The sequence below is a fragment of the Chenopodium quinoa genome, unplaced genomic scaffold, assembly GCF_001683475.1.
Source record: "Chenopodium quinoa cultivar QQ74 unplaced genomic scaffold, ASM168347v1, whole genome shotgun sequence".
Classification (NCBI taxonomy): Eukaryota; Viridiplantae; Streptophyta; class Magnoliopsida; order Caryophyllales; family Amaranthaceae; genus Chenopodium; species Chenopodium quinoa.
Genome location: NW_018743574.1, coordinates 3,852,138 through 3,879,146, shown reverse-complemented (window position 1 = coordinate 3,879,146; position 27,009 = coordinate 3,852,138). Strand labels below are relative to the sequence as shown.

The window sequence follows — 27,009 nt, the reverse complement described above, 5'->3', positions numbered from 1 at the left end:
TAATTTTGTGTGCAATTTATTCTATTTCTAATTGATAACAATGCTTACTAAAGCTAGCTCTGTTCAATACTAGCTTGAATTTAATGTGTTTAACCTGCAAATTGAAATTGTTGCGGACATGGTAAAAGGAAAGACAATATACGTGATAAGTAGTACATCTATTTAGATAATGACTAATATGATTGCCTGAGGATGTAACAGAAATTAACAAGGTATATTGTAGGCCTTCAAGTAGTGAAATGAAGTAGCTAGTTTTCATGGCTAATATCTTTCTTGAGGATTGTATGCCCTGTTTTTATGTTAAGTCTGCATAAATGTTAACATATAAGGGGTCTGTGTTGATACAAGGGAAGGCAGCTAGTTGAGTTGGTAGCTGATTTGGGATTTGTTTTTTGAACTGCATTAGGGGAGGAGCTTGGGTCTTGGGAGGAGGATAGTTTACGTGGATTACGAGTAGGCTGGTTGTCATGCTTGTTACAACACCTCAAAGTGAGGGCTATAAGCTAATAAGCCTATACTCTGCATGACATTCAGAAAAAATATTTGGCTTTCAACATACTATGACTGTACCTTTGTGGCTTTGTGCTCTAGACTTGTATTCTACTTCGGTAGTCATTGTAGGCTGAGACTCAGAGTATAGGTCTTTATTTTATCTTACCTTCTTCTACTTGTGTATTTTCATTACTGAGATAAAAGGAGAAAGTATTTTCATACAAGACAGTTAAGTTACGCCTTCATCATTATAATAGAAATATTACGCCAACTGCGAGGGATTAGTACTAATATAGCCCAAATTAATCTCCACTCCGGCTTACAACAAATGGACTTCTCACTAAGAATTTGTTGCTTCTCCATGTGATTGCATGCCCCGAACAAATCTCCCATAACAGAAGAATCAGAAGTGGAAAATGTAACCATGTATTCCAACTTCTTGGTATTCAGCTGGCTCGATGTCATAAATTAATCCCGGATGTAATCCCCCAGTTGATCGGGTTCACCTCCCCTGCTCCAAGATCATATGGTGTGGCTGCCTCATCAAACGATTGTGTGGTAATTGGCCTATATATGTTATTGGTTTGAGTTGCTGCCATTGAAGTAATCACTTTGTAAGTATATAGTTTCCACTTTATTCCCTAGACAAAATAATGTCTGATGAACTAACAAGAAAGAAGAAATGAACAGCTTGTTTACATGGTCGTATCGGATTGATCGATGATTAAAATGCATGGATCGAAAATTATGAAATGTATATGAAAACATATATAGTATAAGAGCTAGAGGATGTGAGAGTTTCGACGTGTATCAACTTCTTAATTGATAAACTTTCATACACTTCAAAGATCAATGTCCAACAAAATTTTGGAGACCAAGGATGTTATCACGTTACTAAAGTGACTAGATCGATACTACATTTTTGTATAGAAGAGCAGGTAGGCTGATGAGTTGATGACAATTTTAGTACTGTCCAATGATTTTGTACATGTAATGCAAAACTTAAAGCATTGTCTTTGTCCAATTAATTATGCTAATTGGGCGATTAGTATATGGTGAATAATTTGAACCTATTTTGTTAGAATAAGTTACACTATTTGTGTAATTAAGACGACCACCTTGCTCTTATCATCATAAGACTTTCTAGCATGTGATCGGGTTGGGTTTGGGGGAGGAGGGGGAGAAATTGGGATAAGGTTACATGGTTGCATTGACTCATTGGGCCAAGGTCGAGAAGAGAGAAGTTGGGAAAGAATGAATCACATGTGTTTTGTAATATAATAAGACGGTCTTATATTAAAATTTGTATCATCATTATAAATGTTTTGAAGGTCAAGTACCTAGTTCGTAGAAGAGTATGTACCATGCGTGTGGTACATACGTTTTATTTTTTAAAAAATAAAATATTAAAGACGAAATTGAAAATCCGTTTCTAATTTGAGATGAAATTAAATCTAATTTAGAGACGGAATTTAAACTCCGTTGCAAATTTGGCAACCGTACTAATGATACCAAAAAAAAAAAAAAAAAAAAAAAAAAAAACTTCTATTATCCCGGAAGTATACAAATGCATATGTATGTAACAATGTAAATTCAAAGGCAATCGATCATATGACACAAATTTAAAAATAATTCTTTAAGATGGTCCTTGGTTTCATGATATGATGAACAGTCAAAAAGCAAAAAACAATTCATAGTTTAATTTTCTACAATCTTCATTCAATTTCAACAAAAAGTAGTTCCTCCACTTCCTTTACAATTTTCTATCATTCAATTTTTCTAAATATAAGTCTGTAAAGTCGTACATACATTATTCTTATTATTTACTACTAAAATTGTTTTAATTAAAGGTTAGTCAAATAATTCAACCATATTAGGTGCTGGCTAAACAGCTTTATTTGATTCTTCATTCCCACCAACCAACCCTTAAACTCCCTTAAACTCCGGAACATTTGCTTCCCTAGATTACTGCATAATTCATATGCAGCCCCCAAATTTCAACCAACATTAACATGATTATTCATTCATTAATCATCATTTTTCTTCATACTTAACTATTAATGTCTAATCCTTTGACAATGCTTAACCTACCCGACCATAATCAAGTTTTTCTAATTCTATCACTTCGTATTAGTAAACTCTTGTTCGATCTTGTTCTTTTGATACGCTCACATACATTGACACTGATGCGGAGTACTAGAGATTATAGAGTATGTGCATAATTAATTGAAAATGATTGAACAAATTAAAAAAACAAGCGCGAAAAATAGTTAAGTTGTCTCAAATATTTTAAATGATCATTGTTAGAAACTAGAAATCTAAGTCCTTAGCTTGTCCTCCTACTAGACACTTGATTCAAATTCCAACAATGATCACTTAAACTATTGAGGTACTAGTACCATGAAGTATATATGTTTAAAACTATAAAGGATAATTTAAGATAAAAACGAAGATAAGCTGATTAAACTACTCTGTATAGTAAAAAATAATCATATTTTTTGTCTTGTTTTTACTTTAATATTCAGTCCGGTCAGTAGTTTAATTATACTTGACCATCCGTTACCGAATTGAAAGTTACAAAAAAAATAAAACAGAATAGGGATGAGTGAAAACAAAACAATGAATGAAGAAACAATAATAAGTACTTAATTACTGGTTTACTGCAGCTAAAATGGAGCTTTCTTCTTTGTCTTCTACTTTTTTTTTCTTTCTTTTACTTTTTTTTTTTTTTTTTTCTAATTTTATTTTAGAGTAATTTCTCTCTCTCTCTCTCTCTATTTTTATTTTTATTTTTATTTTTATTTTTTCTCTGCAAGAGTTATAGGGTGTTTGGTGGTAACTGGTAAACTATCTAAAAATGAGTCACTAAACTTGTAAAGTGTAAACACTTGTTCATATTTGAAAATATTGCAGCACGCACACTAATTTAATTTCACTCAATTATATCCATTTATAACAAAATTACATGATTTTTTTTTCAAACCAAAGTTTCAACAAAATTTAAAGCACCATCTACCAAATTTACATATCCCAAAACTTAACCTTCTAAATTAAGGGATTTTTTTTTTAAAAAAAAGGAGAAAATTAAAAGGGTTGGTAATTAACCCAGAAAATAAACATGAATATCTACAAAAATTGTTCATATCTAATCCAAATATTAAAAAAAAAAAACCAATAATAATTAAATATAGTTTAAGAAAAATTATCTAAGAGCAGCAACAATGGGAGCAGCTTCATTTTCATCAGCAGAATAAGAATTACGCTTAATAAACTCCAAACAATCTGCAATAGCTTCAGTATAAAAGGAGTTGGTCCGACCCAAAGACCTTAATCTACAATCCATTTTTCTCTGATCTTCTGATATTAATCGACTTTTACCATGATTACTGCCATTGTTACTGCTATTCGTATTGCTGTTGTGGTCAATAGTATAACAATTTCTTCTCCCGCTTGATACCCCTTTCTTGAAAGATTTTACGACGCGGTCGTAGGATTTCCTCCACTTGAACAACACCCTGAAGAAATGAATGAACCTTACCCTTAGTCTTTGGATGGACAACTTCTTAATGTTGAGCCGAAAACCTCGAAAACTGTTGTTACACCTTGATGTTGTGCCTATTACTCTTTTGTAGCCTGTTTCATGATTGTTGTTGCTCATTTCTACAAACTTGTTGTTGTTGTTGTTGGGTTTTTTTGAAAGAGAAAATAAAGGGTGGAGGAAAGGTTTGAAGGAAGACTTTTTAAGGAGTGAGAGCAGAGGGAAAATATAAAAAGGAAGAAACTTGGAAATTTGGTTTGGTAGGATGTTTTTTGGACGGTTTTCAATAAGAGGGGGACTTTCTAGGGTTGTTCACTAAGCACAAAACATTTACTGATTAGTGTTTACTAATTGCCTTTTCATTAATTATTTCTTTATTACTTTGCTAATCATGTTGTATTGATCATTATTATATTATCATGCTAATAATGGATTTTACCTACCATTATCATGCAATTAACTCTTGACTGCAACTCTAGCTTGAAGTTAGTGTTATTTGAATTTGAATTAGGTAAATGAAAATGCCGTGTGTAGTAATTATCTTTGTCCACATAGTGTTAGTTTACTTACCTCCTGACCCTACTCTAAGTCTCAAACTGTTAAAATTACATTGTTTTGAGCATCTATGAACAATGATATCGCAACTTCATAATATTTGACTACTTAACTACTACATAATCCCATACTCTCTCTCTCTCTCTATATATATATAGTATAGATAGATTGGTTCGCATGAATTGTATAAAATTAGAATAACATTTTCAACTCCATCAATCTTACGGTCAAAACTTTAATTTAGTTCATACTACTTATTGGATTTAGTGATGATTGAACAAAAATAATAATGTATGAAAATACATATTACCAAATTGTAGTTCAAAACTTATAGGCCCTATAGAGTTTCTTAATATTTTGTGGTTTTGTTAATATCTTCAATTATGGGTGACATTAAGTTAATCATGCACATATCTCATCTTTAATTTTATGTATTATTATTAAAATTATTGTAAAATACTGTAAACATTATGTCACAAAACTTTCTTGGGCACTACCTCCCACACCCACGTACAAAAAAAAAAAAAAAAAAAAAAGGAAAGAAAACAATATTGATCAACCAATTTTGTTTGAGCATAATTTGTCTGGTCCAATTTGAATTCGATCTTGATGAAGTTAGGTTCGAAAAAGACTTATTTCACGTGTAAACAATATTTTTCTTTAATTAAATTTGTTTTTATTAAGATACTTTCCCATTTTATTTGCAACATATTTGGGATAAAATCTGACAAAAAATCCTGTATGATTTCGATAAATATATAATAATAAAATTCTAATAATAATAAGTAAAATTTGGGAAGGGTGGAGGGGACAGAACAAACCTAAATCAAGAAGAACAAGTGAAGAAGACAAACATCATAATATACCAATCTTGTTCAACGGTTTGTTACCGTACGTGTTCGTCAAACCAACGTTAATCGATCTTATGTGTACACAATTGTACACCCTCTTCTCATCTCAAAATAAATAAATTAATATATAAATCGGCTCAATAACCTATAATTACTTGGTACGAAGTATTTAAATAACAAGGAGGGTAGGGGAGGATAAGGAAATATCTAGTCATGTATTATATCTAATCGGGTTTGATCTCACGATCTCATATATATGAGATACAATCCTTATCACTAAATTAAGTATTCACTTGATTTAATCTTTTTATGATCAAAGTTTTTTTTTTTTTTAATATTTTTTTAAGGATATTTTGAAAATTTAATGATCAAAATTACATAGCTTGCAAGTGTTAGTATACATAATTGCTGTAATTTTACAGAAATGGATCAGTGTCATTTGTCAACAGCTTACGAGGATCACTGGTCCACTAATGAAATTTCATTAGATTAATAATTCATTCAGCTATTATTGGTTAGATTACATTATCTGAAAATATAAACTAAATAGGACTTGTTCATACTACGAATACTATATACAGTATTTGCATAATACTAGTATATTAATTTTAAAAAAGAATAGGCCATTGTAAGTTTGTGTAAGAATCAGATGCACTAGTAAATCAATTGGCAAAATATTGTCACCCATTAAAACATAAGTGCCATTTCAAAGCACAACACACACTGATAAAATACTACTCCCTCCGTCCCCAAAAGTTCGACTTTTTTGGTCTAATTTTAATCCCAAATCTTTTCAATATACTTTTATTTAACTTTCTTAATATCCGTGAAATCAACCGAAAATGGTCGTTTTTTACTTCTTTAGTGGACAGAGGGAGTACATATATAGCCATCTAGAACGAAAAGAGTTTTTTTTTTTTTTTTTTTTTTTTTGACAATAAAAGTCCCTACTTGATACTATGCATAGAAGTATAGAACACATTTTGTATTAGTGGAGGCTTTATTTTACTCATGTACAATTCATTTTTATTTTACACAAAATAAAGTTCGGACAATTTATATAATACCTCCGTTACATATTATTTGTAACGATTTGACATAAAGTAGAGAGGAAAAATGTCTAATCGTTGCAAATAATATGTAACGGAGGTGTATAAATTATTATTAAGTTTAAGAAAATAAATAAGAAAAAACAAATAAGTTTAGTATAATTTCGAGATACAAAAGGCTTTTGATCAATTAGCTCAATAAATAATCAGTAAATTAAACTTCCTCATCAAACTTTTGCTTTAAAAATAAAAAAGTACTCCAATTCATACTAAACTTTAATAATTTCAAATACATTAAAATAGATTACTGATAAGATTTATGTTGTCCTTTACAAATATCACAATCTTAATACGACATCATGAATGTATAAATTATAATTATGCAACCGTGTTCAATTTTTAATTTGATTAATTTAATTGCTGTCTTTTGCAATCCAGTTCAGAATTGTGTAAACAACATTCATACATGAACTACAATTTGTCGAATGTTGCTTATAATACTCTGTAACAATCAAATTACGTACATTTGTACTTTTGTAGCGTACAACTAACATTGTGGTGTATGGACAAATGCTTAATCTATATACTAATCTTAGCCTAAAACTCGCTTACACTATGAATTTGAACCGACCATGTTATTAATAGCTTTATTTTATGAGTGTTAACAATTAAATTAAAGGAAGGTGCACATCACTTAGCTAGCTATAGCTAGCAGCCAATGTTATTGCATATTCGGATCGGAATAACATTTGATTTGGACGGTAAGCCTACAAATAGGCTACACTATTGCAATCAACAGTCGGAGTATTTAATATCCCGACAAAAAAAAAATATATTCCGTCAAAATACAGAGAGTGGTAATTAGATTTTTAACAACAATGATATACGTAATATTAAGAGATTCGATCTCATGTCTTAGGTTGATTTATAGATTTGTACTTATATTTCATTTACATCATTTGGTGTTTGTATAGTTTTCTAAAACTAATTTTAAAGCCCTGTTCACTTCACCTTAAAAAAAATAATATTAAATAAAAATAATTTCAGTTTAGTAAAAATAAGTTCAGTTCAGTAAAATTCAGTTATCTTAAAGAAGAATTATAATAGAAAATTAGTAAAAATAATTTCAGTTTAGCAAAAATAATTTGAGTTCATTGAAATTAATTTAAGTTCAGTATAAATAATTTAAGTTTAGCAAATATAATTTTGTTTCAGTAAAAATAATTTCAGTTCAGCAAAAATAAGGTGAAGTGAACGAGGCTTAGTTGGTTAAAATCTTGATAGTACGTGATCGAAACCAAAATCGGAGATCAAAACCCGCCCATATTATTGCTCTTGATGGTGCTCTATGCCTACAATGGCTACAAATAAAATCATCAAAAAAAAAAAAAAAAATAAATAAAAAAATAAAGAGAGAGAGAGAGAATCATCTTCATTCTTTTCTACATAGGTTTTTTATTAGTTAGAAAATAAAAATGAATGGAGATAACTAATTTAAGGAAATGTCACCATAAATATTTTGTTCAATGAAAATGCGTCAATTTCTAGATTATAGTAAGCACCATGAAATCTAACATTGGGGGTGTGATTAGGGGTGTACACCGGTCCAAAACCGGACCGAACCTGGACCGGACCTGTTTGGACCGGGGACCTGAATTGGGTAATTATGAGGACCGGGGACCGGACCTGAATTAACAGGTCCGGTTCCGGGCCAGACCTGAAAAATCAGGTCCGGTCCGGGTTTGGACCTGAATTAACAGGTCCGGTTCCGGGCCAGACCTGAAAAATCAGGTCCGGTCCGGGTTTGGACCTGAATGGACCTGTTTTGTGTCTTTTTCGTTTTTTTTTTTTAATACAAAACCTGTTGGACCTGCATATGGACCTGTTTTGTGATTTTTAGACCTGTTGCATAATTTAATAATTACATACAAACCAAAATTATCAATTACAAAACTACATAAAGTGTATAAAGTCCCGATTCTCAAACACCAAAAATACAAATGAGTCCACCGAAAATACAAATAAGTCCACGAAAACTCAGTTTCAATTTTTCAGAGTTTGGTTTTCTTCTTCTTTTTTTTTTTTTTTAATTACGATTTTCCCGGGTTTCAGGTCCGGACCTGAAAACCCCGGGTTTGGACCGGGTCCGGACCGGGACCGGGAACCTGGATTTTTAAGAACCGGGACCGGACTTGAATCAACAGGTCCGGGTCAGGTCCGGTCCGGTTCAGGTCGGTTCAGGTCCGGTTTCAGGTCCGGGCCAATTTTTGTACACCCCTAGGTGTGATATCTTCAATTTGCTTTGTATTATCTTAAGTTATCTAAATTTATTCAAAATGATATAAACTTATTTTGTTTGAGCATGTAAATATACTTGTATATTTATGGAGGAAAATGACGAAAGAATAAAACCGTTGTTCTTTAGCCAATCTAATCAGATCCAAACTCAAACCATACCATACCATCCCATTTACATTCTTGAGTTGAGCATGCATGGGAACTTGCAGGTTGGTTGGATGATTTTACCCAAAGATGAATTGCATCAGTGGAAGAAACATAACTATACTCGTACTTCTGAGTAGCAGCTCGATTAATTTAGCTTAACATAGCAAACCAGCCTTGACAAGCTAAAATCGTACTCCTTTCACTCCAACTTGAACCACCACGAAGGCCTGTTTTGATTTACAGAAAACAGTTGAAATGAGCTGATTGCAGCGTAACTGAACTAAATTGAATTGTTTATGAGATAAGGATATTAGAAACTGCATTGAACTGATTAGAGCTAATAAACTGAATTAAATTGAAATTAAGCTGAACAGAACAAACCCTGACTCATCTATCCTATCTGCTAGAAGATGAATTCATGCTTCACGGATCAAATTACTAGCTCCAAGCTAGCTCAAGTTAGCCCAAGCTCATTTTGACCTAATTTTACCAAAAAAAAAAACAAGAGACCAATTTATTGACCCAAAGTCCCAAACACCCAATGGGCCACCTCTTGAACATAAATCTCCCAAAATCACAAAAAACCTCAAACTTAACTAGTTAACTAACCCGATTTCAGAAATTAACAGCTCATCACTTTAATTTCAACTTCACTATGCAATTCGATGCAGATTCTTCTGCATCATCAACAACTGCAACCAACATTCAATCTCCACCCCCAATTCAATGGCCGCAAGACGGAACCCTAACCCTAGAATGGGTCCTTAATCTAATGTCCTCTTTCGATTGGTCTTCGCGTAATCTCTCTCCTACTGATCTTCCCTCCATTCTTCCGGTCCCTGATTTCGATAAATTAATCCTTTGTGGCTCGAAGATTCTTCACAAAGAGCCCAATTGTGTGAGAATTGACGATATTTCTTCCGATTCTAGGGTTGTTGTTGTTGGGGATGTTCATGGGCAATTGCATGATGTAATTTTTTTGCTGAATGATGCTGGGTTACCTTCTGATAATCGGATTTTTGTTTTTAATGGCGATTATGTTGATCGAGGTGCTTGGGGGTTTGAAACGTTTGTGTTGCTTTTGGCTTGGAAGGTCTGTTCATGGTAGTACCTTTTTATCTTTCTGAAATTTTACTCATTTAATTTTCAATGTTTGCTTTTATACTAATTTGATTTTGATCATTTTGTTCTGTGTTTTTTGAATTGAGTTTGAAATTGATATTATATTGTTCTTATTTTTGATCAATTTATAGTCATGTTATTCTGTTATTGTACATTGGAGTTTAATTGTAGTTATCAAGCTGGTTGCTTTACATATTAAATGGTTGGGACTTGGATGTGCTACTTGGTTTGAATTTGATTTTGATGAATTGGCTTGGCTCTGGTTAATTTGTATATGTAATATTAGTTCATTTTCGTTTCGGTTTCGGGTCATTGTGCTTATCTGTTATCACCACTTAGGTTAGTGCTATAGTTTGGTGGCTTAGGTAAATCTCTATGCTTGTTTGGTGAGTAATTCAGACTTTTGAGGGACAGAGATCGGGTTAGCTTGTACGTGTTATCTTATGTATCTAGAGATATTTTGCCTTTTGAAAACGATATTATATGTTGATATATTATAGATAATACGTATTTGCCCTATTTTCTAAGGGTTATGGAAATGCCCTCATTGAGTTATTGGAGAGAGGTTAATAAGTATACGATATGTAATTCGGTAGATGGAAAGCTAGGCCTTGGATTGGAAGTGGGTAAGATTATCTGGAAATAATGAAGATCAAATGCCAAATTTATGGAATAGCTTGGACTTCTAAACTCCTATGTTGGAGCCTAAATGTGAGTATATTTGATGCACTCATTGAGGTATTGAAGAGAGGTTAATAAGTATACGGTATGTGATTCAATAGATGGAAAGCTAGGCCTTGGATTGGAAAAGAGTAAGATTATCTTGAAATAATGAAGATCAAATGCCAAACTTATGGAATTGCTTGGACTTGTAAACTCCTATGTTGGAGCTTAAATTTGAGTATATTTTTAGCATAAGTCAGTCGATGAGCTGCCTGGTGGTCTTTTATGGATTCTCATTCATCTTTAGTTACGTTTTCTTTGTTGTGTAACTCATGTCATAGCCAATGATACTTTTTTTTTTTTCAATTTAAATATCTTCAGCTTCTTAGTTGCTGAGGTGTTTCTAAGCTGGGATATAAATAGTGGCTTTATAGATGGCCTGAAGGCCTTGAACAGCATTTTGGACTCTGGAGCAGAGGAGCACTTTTAATTGTTAATTAGCTTGTATGAGCTCATAATGTTGTTTTTCTAGCATAAGTGGTCAATGCAATTTATAGATGGACAACTTAGGTGGCCTAAGATTTTGTTGATTGCTTTTTTTATTTTTATAATTGAGGTGTTGCACCAAACATGGGCATCTCTAAATGCCTCGGAGGGCTGAAAATTGGGAGAGGGTTTGGGGGGGGGATTCTTCATTCATTACAATACACTTTTCTTTTCTAATTTTTATTTTATTTTTCCTTGTTAATTCATTTTTATGCATTCTTGTAAAACAACATATTTCCTTTTCAGATTTATTTGCCCAATCGAGTATATCTTCTCCGTGGAAATCATGAGTCCAAATATTGCACCGGTGTTTATGGTTTTGAAAAAGAAGTTATGACCAAGTATGGCAGTCAAGGGAAGCATGTCTACCGCAAGTGTTTAGGTTGCTTTGAAGGACTTCCTTTGACAACTGTTATAGCTGGTCAAGTTTATACTGCTCATGGAGGAATTTTCAGGAGTGTAACTGCTCCTCCGTCCAAAAGAAAACAAGGCAAGAAAAGAAACCGAAAGATTAGTATCAATTCTGAGGAAAACTCTGATGACAAGTTGTCACTTGGCTCCTTTGAGGAATTGTCTAAAGCTCGAAGAATAGTTCTGGACCCTCCTTGGGAAGGTCCAAATCTGATACCCGGAGATGTATTGTGGTCTGATCCTTCACCGAAACCTGGCCTTTCACCAAATACGCAGAGAGGCATTGGACTTTTATGGGGTCCTGATTGCACTGACAATTTTTTGAAAAAGTTCAATCTGAAGGTGACTGTCAATCTTCTTATTCTCCTAGTTTTGTTCAGTTTTTAACTTATTGCAAAATGATGATTTAACCAGTAAAACAATGAAACGCATAGGTCCCCTTCTAAGCATTAGAAGTTGTACATTGAAACCACTGGTTGTGAATCTTGTGATGCAGAGATGGAGCATCTAGCAGACATTACATTGAGTTGCTATGACATATTCCATTTTCATCAGCTCAAATGAGACATAGTTAATTTCAAATATTGTCAAATATGTTAGCACCTTGATTAACTGGAGAAATGCCGGGTTTTAGTTATTTTAAAAGCTGAAGTTATAAAGAAGCATTCTCCTCTGGAACTTTACTAGTTTCTTTGTGTAATGACTACCATAACCGACCACTAAGGTTGCGCACTGGTCCATGTGATAAAATAATAGCCAGTAGCAACTAGCAAGTATCACGGCATGATTTTCCAAACCATGTCACATATTGGTTCTGTACCAGAACTACTTCTTTTATGTGGGTCTATTAGAGCCACTCTTTATTCATCAGTTAACGATAGTGAAGTTGTGTATTGAGTCCCCCTGGGGTCCTAACCATGCATCTGTGTATCTTGACCTCCTATATCCGTGATGAGTGGTGCTGTTGTGTATTCGTAAAGCTTCTTGTTCCATAATGATAATAGAATAATCTGACATTCAATTTAGCACTTTTGATGGAGATAAGATGGTTGTCTCTGTTAGCTCATTATAACTGTTGGGTGCAAAATTTGATGTGTTATTTATTATGCCCTTTGCTTTTGAAGTTTATTGTTTGGGATTTAATGTGATTGTCATTGAAACATTTGCTCTATTTTCTCTGGTTTACCCAACTAGTTGTAACAACTGTTTACTAGAGTGCTAGTATTGAAAATACCATTGACATTTGTTTTATGATAGTTGATTATTAGATCACATGAAGGCCCGGATGCAAGGGAAAAACGGCCAGATCTTGCAGGAATGGATCAAGGCTACACAATTGATCATGATGTGGAGTCTGGAAAGGTTATCACTCTGTTCAGTGCTCCAGACTACCCACAGTTCCAGGTAATTTCCATTCCTGATATATCCTGCCTTTTCTATATCTGTTTTCATGTATTATACTCCGTATGTTTTATTCTTACAGTTTGAATTTAGGATAAAAATGTCATCTGCTCATGCTTGATGTTCCTTTTTTGGGAAGTTTGTCAAGGTTACTGATTAAAGCATTTGTATGTAAGCTCTTGTTTTTCTTATCATGGAGAACATTCTTCCATGTGCTAACTCCTCATCATGGGCTATCAACATTATTTGATGCCTTGCTTTTTTGATATTTTAAGGCAACCTGTGTTGCACTTGCCCCTGCATGTGCTCTTTATCTGCTATAGGTATTCATTCTGTATCCTTATTAAAAAAAAAGTAGCATTAGCGGCATCTTATTACACCTAAATGCAACTAAGTTTTTGAAGGAATTTTTATTTTATTTTATTTTAATACAAAAATAATGTTTCCCAAAGTATATATTCTCGAGATTCTCCTGGTTTATACTCCATGTGGCTTATCTTAAGTTGTTTAATTATGATTGAAGAAACAGTGTAATTCTTTCTGATTTTGGAGTAAGGGCAGAATTTACAGATTTTTGCTTTCTAATAAGTTAAAATCCTGTACCTTAAGACTTAAGTGATATGCTCCTTCTGTATCAAATTATAAGATCGGTGACGGGCCTAGCCATAATTAATATTGCAACTGGAAAATATTCCTTGCAAGAAGATTGTCTTAGTTGAGGATCTTGCAGTGCAAGCTCTCCAGAATTTTAATTGGCTAAGTTGAAACTCCTGCCCATCCCCAGACCAATATGTGTATGGCACTCAATTTATTCAGGTATTGATGGTGAAACTAATAAAATGTCATGTCCTTTTGAAAGTGGACGAATAGGATGCGATTTATATTGTCTAAATCTTGAAAATGTAGGTTAATATAAGTATAATGTCCATCCTCTATATATTTTTTTTCCTGGTAAGTGTGGATGGGGTAAGGTCTTCCCATAGTTACGGAATAAAAAGAATCTAGTTTTATTGGTGAAGCTTGAACAAAAACTTTCAACAGGTGAATGCACCATGTAGCTTTTTTATTGCAAGTCTTTTTGACCCTACCTTGATGCCTAGTTGTTTTAAACATAGAAGATGTGAATGAATTTAGTTACTTCTTTTTATGCTGGTGCAAGCTAGATGTAAAAGCTCCTTTAAAAAGTTGGTATATCACACTGATGATTGAAATATCAATTGACAAAGAGGCAATAAGAAGCTTTTTCAAGTGCTATTTTTGGTGTGCAGTTGCATGTGTAGGTCATGTATTATTAAGTTGTAGACTGCCTTTAATTTTTTTTTGGAGATTTGGAGTGCTCTATATTGGAACTAAATGATAAAATTTACAACAAAGTTTCTTCTATTGCAGGCAACAAAAGAGAGATATAGAAATAGAGGAGCATATATTATGCTGGAGCCTCCTAATTTTGATACTCCGATATTCCACAGCTTTGAAGCTGTCTTGCCTAGACCAAAGGTACAAACTGTTCTACAATTGATTAGTAAAATTGACATACCTGTTTTTCTTTGGGTGATATGGTGCATAGCCTGCATTAGAGGCGGTGCACAATATGAATATTTTGTAAATGTATTAATGAATGGCCCATCATTTATATGCTCTTTTCATTTGACCTTCATCCGCATCTTTCAACTTTTAAAATGTAATTTTCTTCCAATTTATACATTCATTATTCAGAACATTGCTGTTTGGAATTTTTGCTATGTTTATACGATAGTAAATTTATATAATTTGATCTTTGTGACAGGCTAATCCTTATTATGACTTTGAGGAAGTGTTGGATTCTGACGAAGAACTGGACTTAGCATCTATGGTGTCATCCGCATGAAGGAATGCTTCCCCTTAAGAGCATCACATCTTTGGTATGTAGATTAATTTACCTCTATTTTTTGCATTTTTTGTTGTATATAAGCAGCTGCAGTACAGCTGATGTGCCCCATTAATCTATTTGTATCACTAGCCAATAGGAAACCTTGGAGGAGTATATAATTATCGCTCACATTTTGAAGTTTTTGACACTGAAGGTGTATCACTATAATCTTTCTCTGTTTTCCGATGCTTCATTCTGTTATATTTCTTGAAGGAGTGGGTTGGTGTATGTTTTACGGTGCTTAGAGGTTAATCAGTACTCCATATTATTGTTTAATCATTTAGTCTTGCATTCTTGCATCAGTATTCTCATCTGTGTTTTTTTTGTCATATTGAGTGAAATATACATGCGGACGTGTTCAGATTGCATATCTTCTTGCTGCTGTGTAATTCTTGGTGTGTTGAACCGTAAGGATGATATAGCCTGCTCTACTTTCTCGTTACAAAACACCTCAATGTTGCAAATATACTTAACTAAGAAGAAAAGGATACTGATTTTGGCATTGCTTGTGTTAAGAGCGCAAAATTTTTGCGCTCATAGTGAGAATGCAAACATTATTATTCTGGGTGCTAAAGTTAATTTTCGAATGAAAACCCACATGACGTTTTGCTTGTCCTTCAATAGAGACAATATCAAGACTTGTTAACCCTTTGCAACAAATTTTCATCGATATGATAATAACGTCCACAAGTATATACTCCCTCTATTACATATTACTCGCACCAAAGAAATATTTTATGTCTCACAAATAATACTCCTTTGTTGCGAGTAATATGTAACGGAGGGAGTACTTCGTAATAAAAAATTCCTTTGGTGCGAGTAATATGTAACGGAGGGAGTACTTCGTATTAATTGATATTATATGATGTTATTACTTGGTCTGTTGCCTCACATTAAAAATCACCACATGTCATCGTTGTGTAGTTGAATGCTAAATCATTGTACTTCGTATCAACTCATTAGTTTCTTATCAAAGCGAGAGAATAACTAGTCCATATCAACTACTTAAAACTTAATACAGGCTAAACTTAATTAGAAATGTGCCATGTATGTATTGTATGATTGGATTAATTGCAGTACATTAGTACATTAATTATATGGATGTGAAATGTGGTTGAAAGGGTATTATCAGATCAAAAATTTAGATCATCGACCTGTCTTTCATTTTCCTCGCGAAATCTTTCATTTTCCTGACGAAATCTTTCATCGACATCTAAAGGTTTCACATAATTATTTCAAAGAGTGGGACAATATAATGTCGCATCATACTTAAAGACTTGGAAAATGGGGTATTCAATTGAAACCTAAACTGACGAGAAAGTCCAAATATTCTCAATTTCTTCAACACCTCGACGGCATCTTTACGTCCTCTGTTTTGTGGCCATTCCAAGAAAATATTATTATTATTTTTTTGGTAAAGATTTATACGTAGTACATTTTTGAATTAGTGTATTTGCTCTACGAAGTACTACGTATAGAAAATACATATGTACTCGTACATTTTTGTAGAGTCTACGTGTCATAATATACATGTTTGATTGAATGGATAGGTATACATATGTACTCGTTCTTTTTAATTTATTTATACTCCGTATGAATATGTAAAATAACACATACTTTCCCAATTTATTAAAGATGAAAATAAATCATATTAGAGGTTTTTACTTTTTAGGAGTAATTGAAACTTCCTTAAAAAAATAATAATAATAATTTAAACTGAAAATTGGTTTGTTTTTTTAGACAGAACTTTGTAGGTTTAGATCGCATTGATTTGGGACTAAATATAGTATTTATTCCGCATCCGTTTTACGAGTATTCAATTTGATTCATAGCAATTGTTGAGCAACCCTACCTTTGATTTGGGTGGACCTGCAATTTAAAGTGAAGGTATATTGTTCATTTTCATATCACATCCATTTTCCTTGTGAAATATCATAAAAACTTCTTCCTTTCTTTCTTTTGAACCCAAATCTTCTCTACCAAATAGGTTGTTACAATTCAAATCACATTGTTATACATATGTATCTTGTAATAATAAAACTTTGTCTTAGGTTTATGTCTCTCCTAAGTCTTAATTAATTACAATGTATTATAAACTTTAATTTCGAAAAAAGTTTCTTTTCATAGGCCCCAAAAGGTTTACGCTATTAGATTCTCACAACCTCTATTATCTTATCAGTGTCAATCAAGCTCCTTTGTTACATTAGCTACCCCATGGGTTGATGGACCTTGTGCTAAGTACATGAATTAAAAGCGAAGTTTACCCATCTCTAATGTCATGGTCTATAGATATTTTGAATTTTCTCTGATCCCGCCCAATTTTTATAAGTGTGTAATTTAATTTAAACTAGATTAAATTGGCTTTTAGATAATATATCTAAGTAAAAATAACGAACTATGCTATGGATATAAGCTAATTTATATGGTTAAAAACTTAACATGTTACGGATGATATTCACAGCGTGAGATTGAATTATGCATGTTCGCATCATCTACTCTCTGTGACACACTTACTCCTCGTGACACACTAATATTCATTGCTACAACCACAAAAAGGAAGAATTAAAAATGTAGCTATTGCACGAAAAAAGCCTTAAATGCTTAAGGACCCGCACTTAGACGATAGGCATGCATGTCAATTTGTCGTCCAAGACAAGGGGTCAATGGCGAAGAATGCCAGATACACATGAAAAAAAATGGTTAAGTATTGAGTACATGATTTTGGTAGATCTATCTCCCCTAACTACCAAGATAAGGACCTTGCATGCATACATAAATAGGGTTTTATTTTCCAATCAACATAACAACACAAAACAATGTTCCTACTTTGGTTAATGATGGTGAGCCCTTTCAGCGTAGTTGGGAAACACTAAATAGTATATAATCCTATGACGGAAGATATCTTTGTTCAAAATTAATTGTCATATTAATAGTATTATGCTCTGTATCAACTACGCAAAATAATGTAGCAATAACATTCAAAGGCAAATCGTGTTTTGTCCCCCAATATTGCTTGTAATTTATTGACAATTTGACACCAATGTTTTAAAATCTTAACATGTATGTATGCACAACTTTAATTAGCTCACTAATAAACTTTAAAATGGTATGAACTTCGACCACTTTGCCAATTCGGTGCATGTGCTGATGTACAAATGTGCCGATAACAAATTAATAAGACCTTATCAATTTATTATATGATACAAATCATATTTTATCAGCAACGAGAAGATTAGATTTTCAGTAATTTAATTATATTGAACCCACTTTTGTAAAAATGAGCTTTTATAGTACCTAGTATTAACTATTAAGTTTATATTGTTTTAAAACAACCTTTCAAATTTTTTATGACAAACTTAAACCTTTTTTTAAAAAAAGATAAAACCTTACTCTAACTTTCGGGTAAGCTATAAGAGGAGTAAAATTGGCAGAATATTTTCCAATAAATATGGTGCTATAATGAGTACATTCCCATCTTCTAACTTAACTGACGGAGGATGATTAATCTGTTGAATTTTATGCTATCAAAAATTAATTAGGTTAACATATATGGAAGTCCAGTTAATTAACATCTTACACTTCGTATAATTTTAGAAATGCTTTAATTTTTTTAGGTGGTATAAGCTCAATCATATTCCACTTTATAATTTACTCATGGGACCGGCCCTTTGTCACTTCTATACAGGTAAGCAGTTTCATATATTAATTTCAAACTTAATTCTCTTTATTATTATTGGTGTTCTACACTTATATGTATTACAGTATAATTCTTGATCTCATTAAATAAAGACATTCAAAATTTATCACGTTTGTTGACAAAAAAATTAAATAAAAATAAAATTGAATGCTCCTCCATCAGTCTTCCTAGTGGATTAGCAAAATAGTGATATAAATTATGTGTGTTTTACGCTGATTTAATTGTAATCTCAGCTCTTTAAGTAATACCCAATACATGCAATTGAATTTCAATTCGATCCTATGCTTTTACAAAAAATATATATGAGTAAACCATGCTCAATCAATGGATAAATCGCGATTTTAACACTCCCTCCATGGCTCCATATCACGAGAATACGAAGTAATTTATAATTTAGGGTTTTAAATAGTAGAGCATAAATGGATCAGTTTAGGAGATCCTTAATATTGACTAATATAATGCTCAATGCAATATATGATAACATGAAGAAAATAATTGTTTTTTTTTTTTTTTTTTTTCGAAACTACAACATCAAGTAATTAATGTACAAATTATTTTGTAATCAATCTCAATGTAAAATTTATTGAAGGGTCGATCTCAATCTCCTTTGTTCCAATCCCTACTATTAAGAATACTTGCTAAAGATTATGCATGGTCTAAGCTTTCATACAAGGTTATTAATTCGTTAGTATTTTTAAATTGAATGCATTGATATATACTTCGCTAGATAGAACATATGATTAATATGAAATGACTTGAAGAGTATACATTTAAAAACAGAAATTTTACATGTTCAAGAATAATTAGTACATTTTAAAACAGAAAGAGTATACATTATAATTCATAACCAATAATGTCCAACCAATTTAATTAGCAATGGTCCAAAAATGAATAAAAACTACTTCGTATGATAATTGGTTGAGCAATAATATATAATAATTTCTACATTTCCTCTCTCTATAACAACCACATCAAACGCAATTAAATGCAATTTGTAGGGTTACATCTACTAACCAATGTACTTAAATCTTATTTATCCATTAGCTAGCTTCAAAAATTCATGCCATAATAAAATGGGGTCCAATCTAGAAGGATGGAGGTTGGAAGTTGTAGAATTAATCCTATGATTAGCCATTTGTGATATTGTTACATTATATATAAACTCATCATAGAACCATATTCTATACTTTTATTTTGTTGTTACTTGTTTAGTAACCCTCTTAAAACCTGAACGAATATACACCGTGATGGATTTGGGGTCATGGAGAATTGTTCTCTCTCTTTTTGGAGTCATTTCTTTGCTCTTTTCTACTTGCTACTGCGACAAAGGTACGTATATACATAAGAATTTAATTATTATGAGTAACATAAATCTAATAGTTATGTATTAGGGATTTTTTTTTCCTTCATTATTTTCACACTTTTCAAATCATCTATACATACAAGATTTCAATGAAGAAATCTTAATGTTGTACTTTAATACACAATTATATTTTCAACTTTTTAATAGCATGAAAATTGTATACTCCATAAATTATTCCGTAGAAATTAATCGTTAAAAGTCTTATTTTAAAAGTCAATTTCCAAAATTGCGGTGGGGTACACTTGTTTATACTATGAAAATCTCCAATTATTAGAAGAAAAAAGTACATTTACTTACATTTTCTGAAACTATAATTGTATGTAGCTCCAAATTACTCTTTCATGAAAGAAGCAACATTTGCACCACAAGTCTCATACTATGACTACATCATCATCGGAGGTGGGACCGCGGGTTGCGCATTGGCGGCCACCTTGTCCGAGGGAGCACACGTCCTGCTCCTAGAGAGGGGCGGGGCACCATATGGAAAAAAAGTTGTGGAAGAAATGAGTGGCTTTGGAGCCAACCTAAGCGAAGATGATGTTCACAATAACAACTCCACGGCTCAACAATTTGTGTCAGAAGATGGGGTGGTGAGTTCACGTGCCCGTGTGCTCGGTGGTGGTTCGGCCGTGAATGCAGGGTTCTATAGCCGTGCAGGGACAGACTATGTAGCCAAGGTTGGGTGGTCAGGGTCCTTAGTGAACGAGTCTTATGCATGGATTGAAAAAAAGGTAGCATTTAAGCCTCCAATGTTGCAATTTCAATCGGCTTTTCGAGATGGGCTAGTAGAAGCTGGGGTTAAGCCCTATAATGGGTTCACGTATGATCATATAGTTGGAACTAAGATTGGAGGATCTATATTTGATCACAATGGAAAGAGGCACACTGCGGCCGATTTGTTGGAGTATGCTAATCCTAATACAACCGTCGTTTATTTGTTTGCTACGGTTCACAAGATCATGTTTCGAACAAAAGGTAACACCCCTTGTATTTTGAGTTGTCTGCAATCATTGACACGAACTTGACACTGTGACATAAAGAAGTGAAAAGTGTTGCGTATTTGGTTTAGTATCATAATATGGTTTTGATAATGATGCTTATTAATACTAGAATTTAATTATAATTTACTTAAAATGGAAATTTGATGTAAAACAGGGCAATATTCTCAAAAACCAAGAGCTCATGGTGTAATATTTAGGGACTCAAAGGGGATAAAGCACAAAGCATATGTAAAAGCAGGGGAAATGAATGAAATAATATTATCAGCAGGTGCATTAGGAAGCCCACAATTATTGATGTTAAGTGGAATTGGGCCAAAAGCCCATCTTAAGGAACTTGGGCTTGAGTTGTTAGTGGATCAGCCAATGGTGGGCCAAGGCATGACTGATAACCCAATGAATGCTGTGATGATTCCTTCACCAAATCCTGTTGAAGTTTCTTTAATTCAAGCGGTTGGTATCACTGAGTTTGGTAGTTACATTGAAGCTGCTAGTGGTACAAACTTTGCCAATTCCATTATTCACTTAATGCCTACTTCTTACAAGGTGCAATATTTCACTACTCTTATTATTATTTAGCGAGTTTATTTAACATTGTTGCGTTACCTGAATATGATATTATCTAAACTTATTTTCTTGAAAAGTGTTTAAAATGATTAAAAAAAAAAAAAAAAAGCCTTAATTGAAATTTCGAAAAACACATATTTCTAGCCCGGACTAAGTTTTGAAAGTTTGATTTCTTTTGCAGACTAGCCAACCCACAAGCAACCAAGAATACATTAATAAAGTAGCAAGTGAAAAATTATATGCTGGCCTAATACTTGAGAAAATAATTGGGCCTATTTCTTCAGGACATCTATTACTTAAGACCAAAAATCCAAGTGACAACCCTTCAGTCACATTTAACTACTTCAAAGAAAAGGAAGATCTAACAAGGTGTGTTAAAGGGATGGAGACCATAATCAAGGTAATTAAATCAAAATCATTCTCCAAATTCCGGTACTCGGAATTAACAATCGAAAGTCTTTTGACCACCATGGTGAACCTCCCTCTCAATCGATGCCCTAGGCCGGCCAACGACACCGGACTATTTACAACACTTGAACAATTTTGTAAGCAAACGGTCATGACAATATGGCATTACCATGGAGGTTGTCAAGTTGGTAGAGTGGTTGATAAGAATTACAAGGTTTATAATGTTAGTGGTTTAAGGGTTGTTGATGGTTCTACATTCTATGCCTCTCCTGGGACTAATCCTCAAGCTACGGTCATGATGCTTGGAAGGTATGCCACTAATTTATCATTTTTACATTGTTTTTACTACGTCTAGACATTTGTGATTGTGTGCGCGTGTGTTCTTTACACCTGAAAATAAATCCCGTATATTAACCTATTGATACAATTATTTTGGTTGGACTTTATCTGAACTTATTTCGTATAGGACTTATCTTATAGAGTTAAGTGGTGAATTCGTAATGTAGATGTACATCTTGAATAGAGAACTATAGAGTTTATTAGTCCGAAATGATAAATGCAACCTTTGTGTGTGTTATATGCTACAAGAAAATAAACTAATGGTTTAATTCATTTGTTATATGCAGATACATGGGAAGAAGGATTTTGCAAAGCAGAACTGCTGCATTAAAGAAGAAGAGTTTCAAGGATTAATCATTTTAAAATGTCACTTTTTTTGTTTTTGTTTTTTAAACCTCTTTTTCCTCTAACTTAAAGGGGGAAAAAAACTCAAAATTGTCAGAGAATTTTCATTGATAGCATACGTGTCTTCTTCCATTGTTAATCATTTGACTAGAAATTTAGAATTGATTTTCCTTTTTTAAGAATTGTCAATTCAAGGAACAACAAATATTTTTTTTTTGCTTAAAAATAAAATGTAAACATGCTATACTATGAAGCGTGGACAAAACTTTACTGAGTAAACTAGCTCGCACTTTGGATATGCTCAATTAATGTTCATATTAAGGAGACTATAAACTTAAATTGTAGATTGGTAATCAATGCTTCAAAAAAGTTTAATGCTTGATTACCCTTTCATTATTGTTGTATGTAACCACAAACTAGGACATTGAAATGTAATGCCGATAAAATAATAATAAAGACAAAAACTTACTATAAATTGTACGGGGCAAGTAAACTGAGGCATTCTACCACGGAAAAACAATTTAGATCATATAGGAAAATAGCACATAAGCAGATTCGTCTAACTTAATTACTTCGTATCACATTACTAGTTCAGATCATATTGTTATCGCAGAAACAGTTTATATACTATCACTATGGTAAGATGAAGGTGAATTGTAAGATTGGACCAAGTTTCAAACCCAACATCTGAGAAAATAAAACACCATTGGGTCTGTAATGGGCCCAAAAGTCCATTACTTGGGTATACTTTAACTAATTGGATCCTAAAGCTTGACAAATGCTTAAACTAACGGACCTGTAAAAGTACAACTGTTGGCCCAAAAAAATTGATCCTCTTTAAGAGCCAGTCCGGCCATGTATTATATTGCTTACTTCTCATAGTTGACTTTGACCGATGCCAAATAACGAATAGTATATTACTACCTCCCCCCATGTATTATATTGCTTCATGCATATTGTTTGCAATGATTAGACATTTTTCCTCTCTACTTTATGTCAAATCGTTACAAATAATATGAAACGGAGGTAGTAGTATGATTTAGGAGAAATATGTTTTCCCTTCTCTTCCTTACTTTTCTCTTCCTTTCCTTTCCTTTATTAATATTGAATCAAAAAGGGTTGTAAAGTTGCCCCAACAACTCCATATATCTTTAATTGCGTATAAGTAAATGGAATGAAATTGTTTAATGTACTAATCTATAAACATGGTCATAATTTTATCACACTAGGGGATTATAGACAATAATGAAAAATATTTAAACTAAACCACTTCAAATTCCTATTAATTACCAAATTACCTTAATTTTGACTAAGAGAACACAATCTAGGTCACTTTCTTATGAAGATTATTTAGGTATGTTCTTGTCACCTTAAAAAATTGTTGTAGGTCACAAGTTCTAATAAATAACATTCAAGTCCAATAAATTCTAGTACTTGTATTCTCTCTACAATTAGGTCTAATCAACTTAGATAAAATGTAGCCGGGTTATGTAGCGAACATATTCTAAGTTAATTTTCTTATAAATTATTCCTCCCCTTAGGCTAATTAGAATCGAATTTCCAAACTATGTAATGAGAATATTCTCCAAACCTCCATAATACCCCCAAAAATATATTCTCTATATGTGTACTCCATTTATCTTCTTTTATTTTTATTTATTTATTTATTTATTTTTATTTTTTTTGAGGTTAAACTTGAACTAGGGCATTAATTTTTAGTTGTACTCTCCTAGTATGGAGTAATAACCTAGCGACAGCTATAAGTGATAAGTGATTTGACTATGATAGGAGAAGGGGAACAAGGCATGACCTACACGTATTATGATACATGTAAGGATTATTATGGATAATCGAGTGGTAGTTGGATTATAAACTTTGAATTGAGTATATGATAATGTTTTGAAATCATATATAAATGAATGCATTGAATCAGAACTGTTTTATTTATAATCTATCATGCAAAACCCTAATAATACTATTATTAGATATTGGATTTAGTCCTAAAATAGTTGGAATAATTCTATATTTACACAAATTTATCTAACTATATATGATCATGACGATCAAAGAGGAATAACTTCATTTCCTTAACTTCCTTCATTCTAGTGAACGAATAGGTGATATTCGAGCTCATAAGTCCACAACCTAGCAAAGACTGAGATATATAACAAGTCGTCCTATCAACTGATGAGTTATCCTCACTTAGAATAGGTTATATTTAAATATACGAAGTATATCATATGACATGACTAATAATTCTACATGAGAGATCAACAAAATCAAATACAGCTAAAAATAAAAAGTATAGTATAAATATATAAGATCAGAACAATATGATTAATGTATGTATGTGTATGTAGTATACTTCATCAATCGAACTAATACATACATATTGTTGTGTATTGTTGTACTGTATACTGGAATGCAATTATATACATACAATTAAACATCATACAGTACATAAAATGCCTAGTGCGTGCATGATTTTTCAGACATTACGATAATGAGCTAAAAAATTGGTTTGTTACTCGGCTAGATATAGATATGTTACTCGTACTATGTTGGAATTTTCTTTACTTGTACTGGTGCATGGCTATAGCTTAGTGCAATAGTGCTTGTTTCTTTTTTCTTTCAAGCTAAGTGATAAACCATTATATATACAAGTACAATAATGTAACGTATACATGCAACACTTTTATGCGTACTTGAGATATATGATATGAATTGAATTTTAGAGATTGGATAAGAAAAATAGCTAAGGTCACACACATGGAACATGATTGATCGAACATTATTTATACATTCTTAATCTCTTTAGCTTGTTTTATCCTTTCATATCCTTAATATAATTAGGTAATGAGCAATATAGTGATCTTTTGTTTGTTACTCATGGTTTTCATTTTCTTTCTAGGTTTTCCATGTTAGTTACTAGTAAGATTGTTAGAGATATCGGAAAATATATTTTCCGATATCTAACAAAGATTTTCTCATCAAAAAATTAGGATAATAATGGTGTTTGGACCCCCTGTGGGCCCACGTTCATTAAATACATAAATTACCAAAGTGCCCTTAGTTAAACCCTAAACAGGAAAATTCAATCATCATGCACAGCACGCATCCCGAGAAACCCTAATATAGTCCAACAGGGCCTAACACGGCCCAAAACGGCCAGAAGCCCCAATCCTAACCCTAATCAAGTTAGTTAATTCTTTCCTATAAATGCTAATCTTCACAGATTAGCGAGGTAATGAATTCTTTCTCCACACACTCTCTCTCTACAAATTCTCTCTCTAAACACAGTTTACTGACTTAACCGTCGGAGGGGCTTTCTCGGGAACACCCCCCGAGGCAGTTGACTTTCGTTGTTTTGCAGGACTCGGTTCGACCAGACGAGCAATTCCCCTTCAACTTCGATCCGAAATTCTTTTGCAGAAACAATTGGCGCCGTCTGTGGGGATTCGTCAAACAAAAAGTCATGGTTACCACTCGTTGAACCGATCCTTCCCAAAACGCTGGTGGGCAGAATCAAACTCAAGGTCAGTCACGCCCACCTCGTCAGTCGCGGAACAACCCGCAATCAAACCGTGAAGATGAAGGTGACAACATGGAGGTTGAACAACCCGTTGATCAAGGAAATCAGCAACCTGTGACTAGGCAAGATCTAGAAAAGCTGACCGAGCAGTTCAACACAACTCTCCAAGACACCCTCAGACAACTGACTGAAGCTGTGAAAAACAACCAAGCTGGTCCCTCCCGCCGGCCACTGCAAGACCAGGGACGCCAGGCGTCGCGAAACAGTCAAAGGGCACAACCCCACAATGTTCCCCGACGAAACGGTGGACAAAGCCGTAGGGCACAGCCTGTCGGTACTACTAGATCCGCCCTAAGTAGATCTGGAAACCGTTGTCGATCTCCTCATTATCGGCCTGTCATATCACCGGTCTGCATAGAATCCAGTCGGAACTCTACTGCAAGCCGACGCCGGAGGGAGGGTGAACCAGCTAACCGGGTTAGAGACCCAGATGCTAGACGACTCATCGATGAGATGCGCTTACAGCGGCGCGAGATGGACGCCCGAGAACTCATTAACAGACACAGGGTAATCGAGCAACGCCAAGCACGTGATAACGATGAGAATCGGACACGGAGTCGTAGGCAAAGTCAGAGTCCGAGATCGCCTGATCAGCGATCACCTTCTCGTCGAGAGGATGTAGGAGAATCAGAAGATCCTCCAAGGCAGGACAGATCTGAGCGAGATCCCATATCTCGTCATACAAGCCATAGACCTCGGGAAGAAGAAAGAACTCGAA

The 27,009-nt window shown here is 33.4% G+C and overlaps 2 protein-coding genes across 2 annotated transcripts; both read left to right on the top strand.

The window, feature by feature from the left end:
- Positions 1-9,388: 9,388 nt before the first annotated feature.
- Positions 9,389-15,185, top strand: LOC110682131 (serine/threonine-protein phosphatase 7-like). Its single transcript, XM_021858378.1, has 5 exons — positions 9,389-10,023; positions 11,508-12,014; positions 12,930-13,076; positions 14,463-14,570; positions 14,860-15,185. The coding sequence occupies exons 1-5, from the start codon at positions 9,586-9,588 to the stop codon at positions 14,938-14,940; spliced, it is 1,281 nt and encodes a 426-aa protein (XP_021714070.1). The 5' UTR covers positions 9,389-9,585; the 3' UTR covers positions 14,941-15,185.
- A 4,573-nt stretch (positions 15,186-19,758) lies between these two features.
- LOC110682130 (protein HOTHEAD-like) lies at positions 19,759-23,004 on the top strand. The gene is made up of 5 exons (XM_021858377.1): positions 19,759-20,008; positions 20,367-21,017; positions 21,198-21,586; positions 21,789-22,324; positions 22,642-23,004. Exons 1-5 carry the CDS (start codon positions 19,927-19,929, stop codon positions 22,706-22,708), a joined length of 1,725 nt encoding a protein of 574 aa, XP_021714069.1. The 5' UTR covers positions 19,759-19,926; the 3' UTR covers positions 22,709-23,004.
- The last annotated feature ends 4,005 nt before the right edge of the window (positions 23,005-27,009 follow it).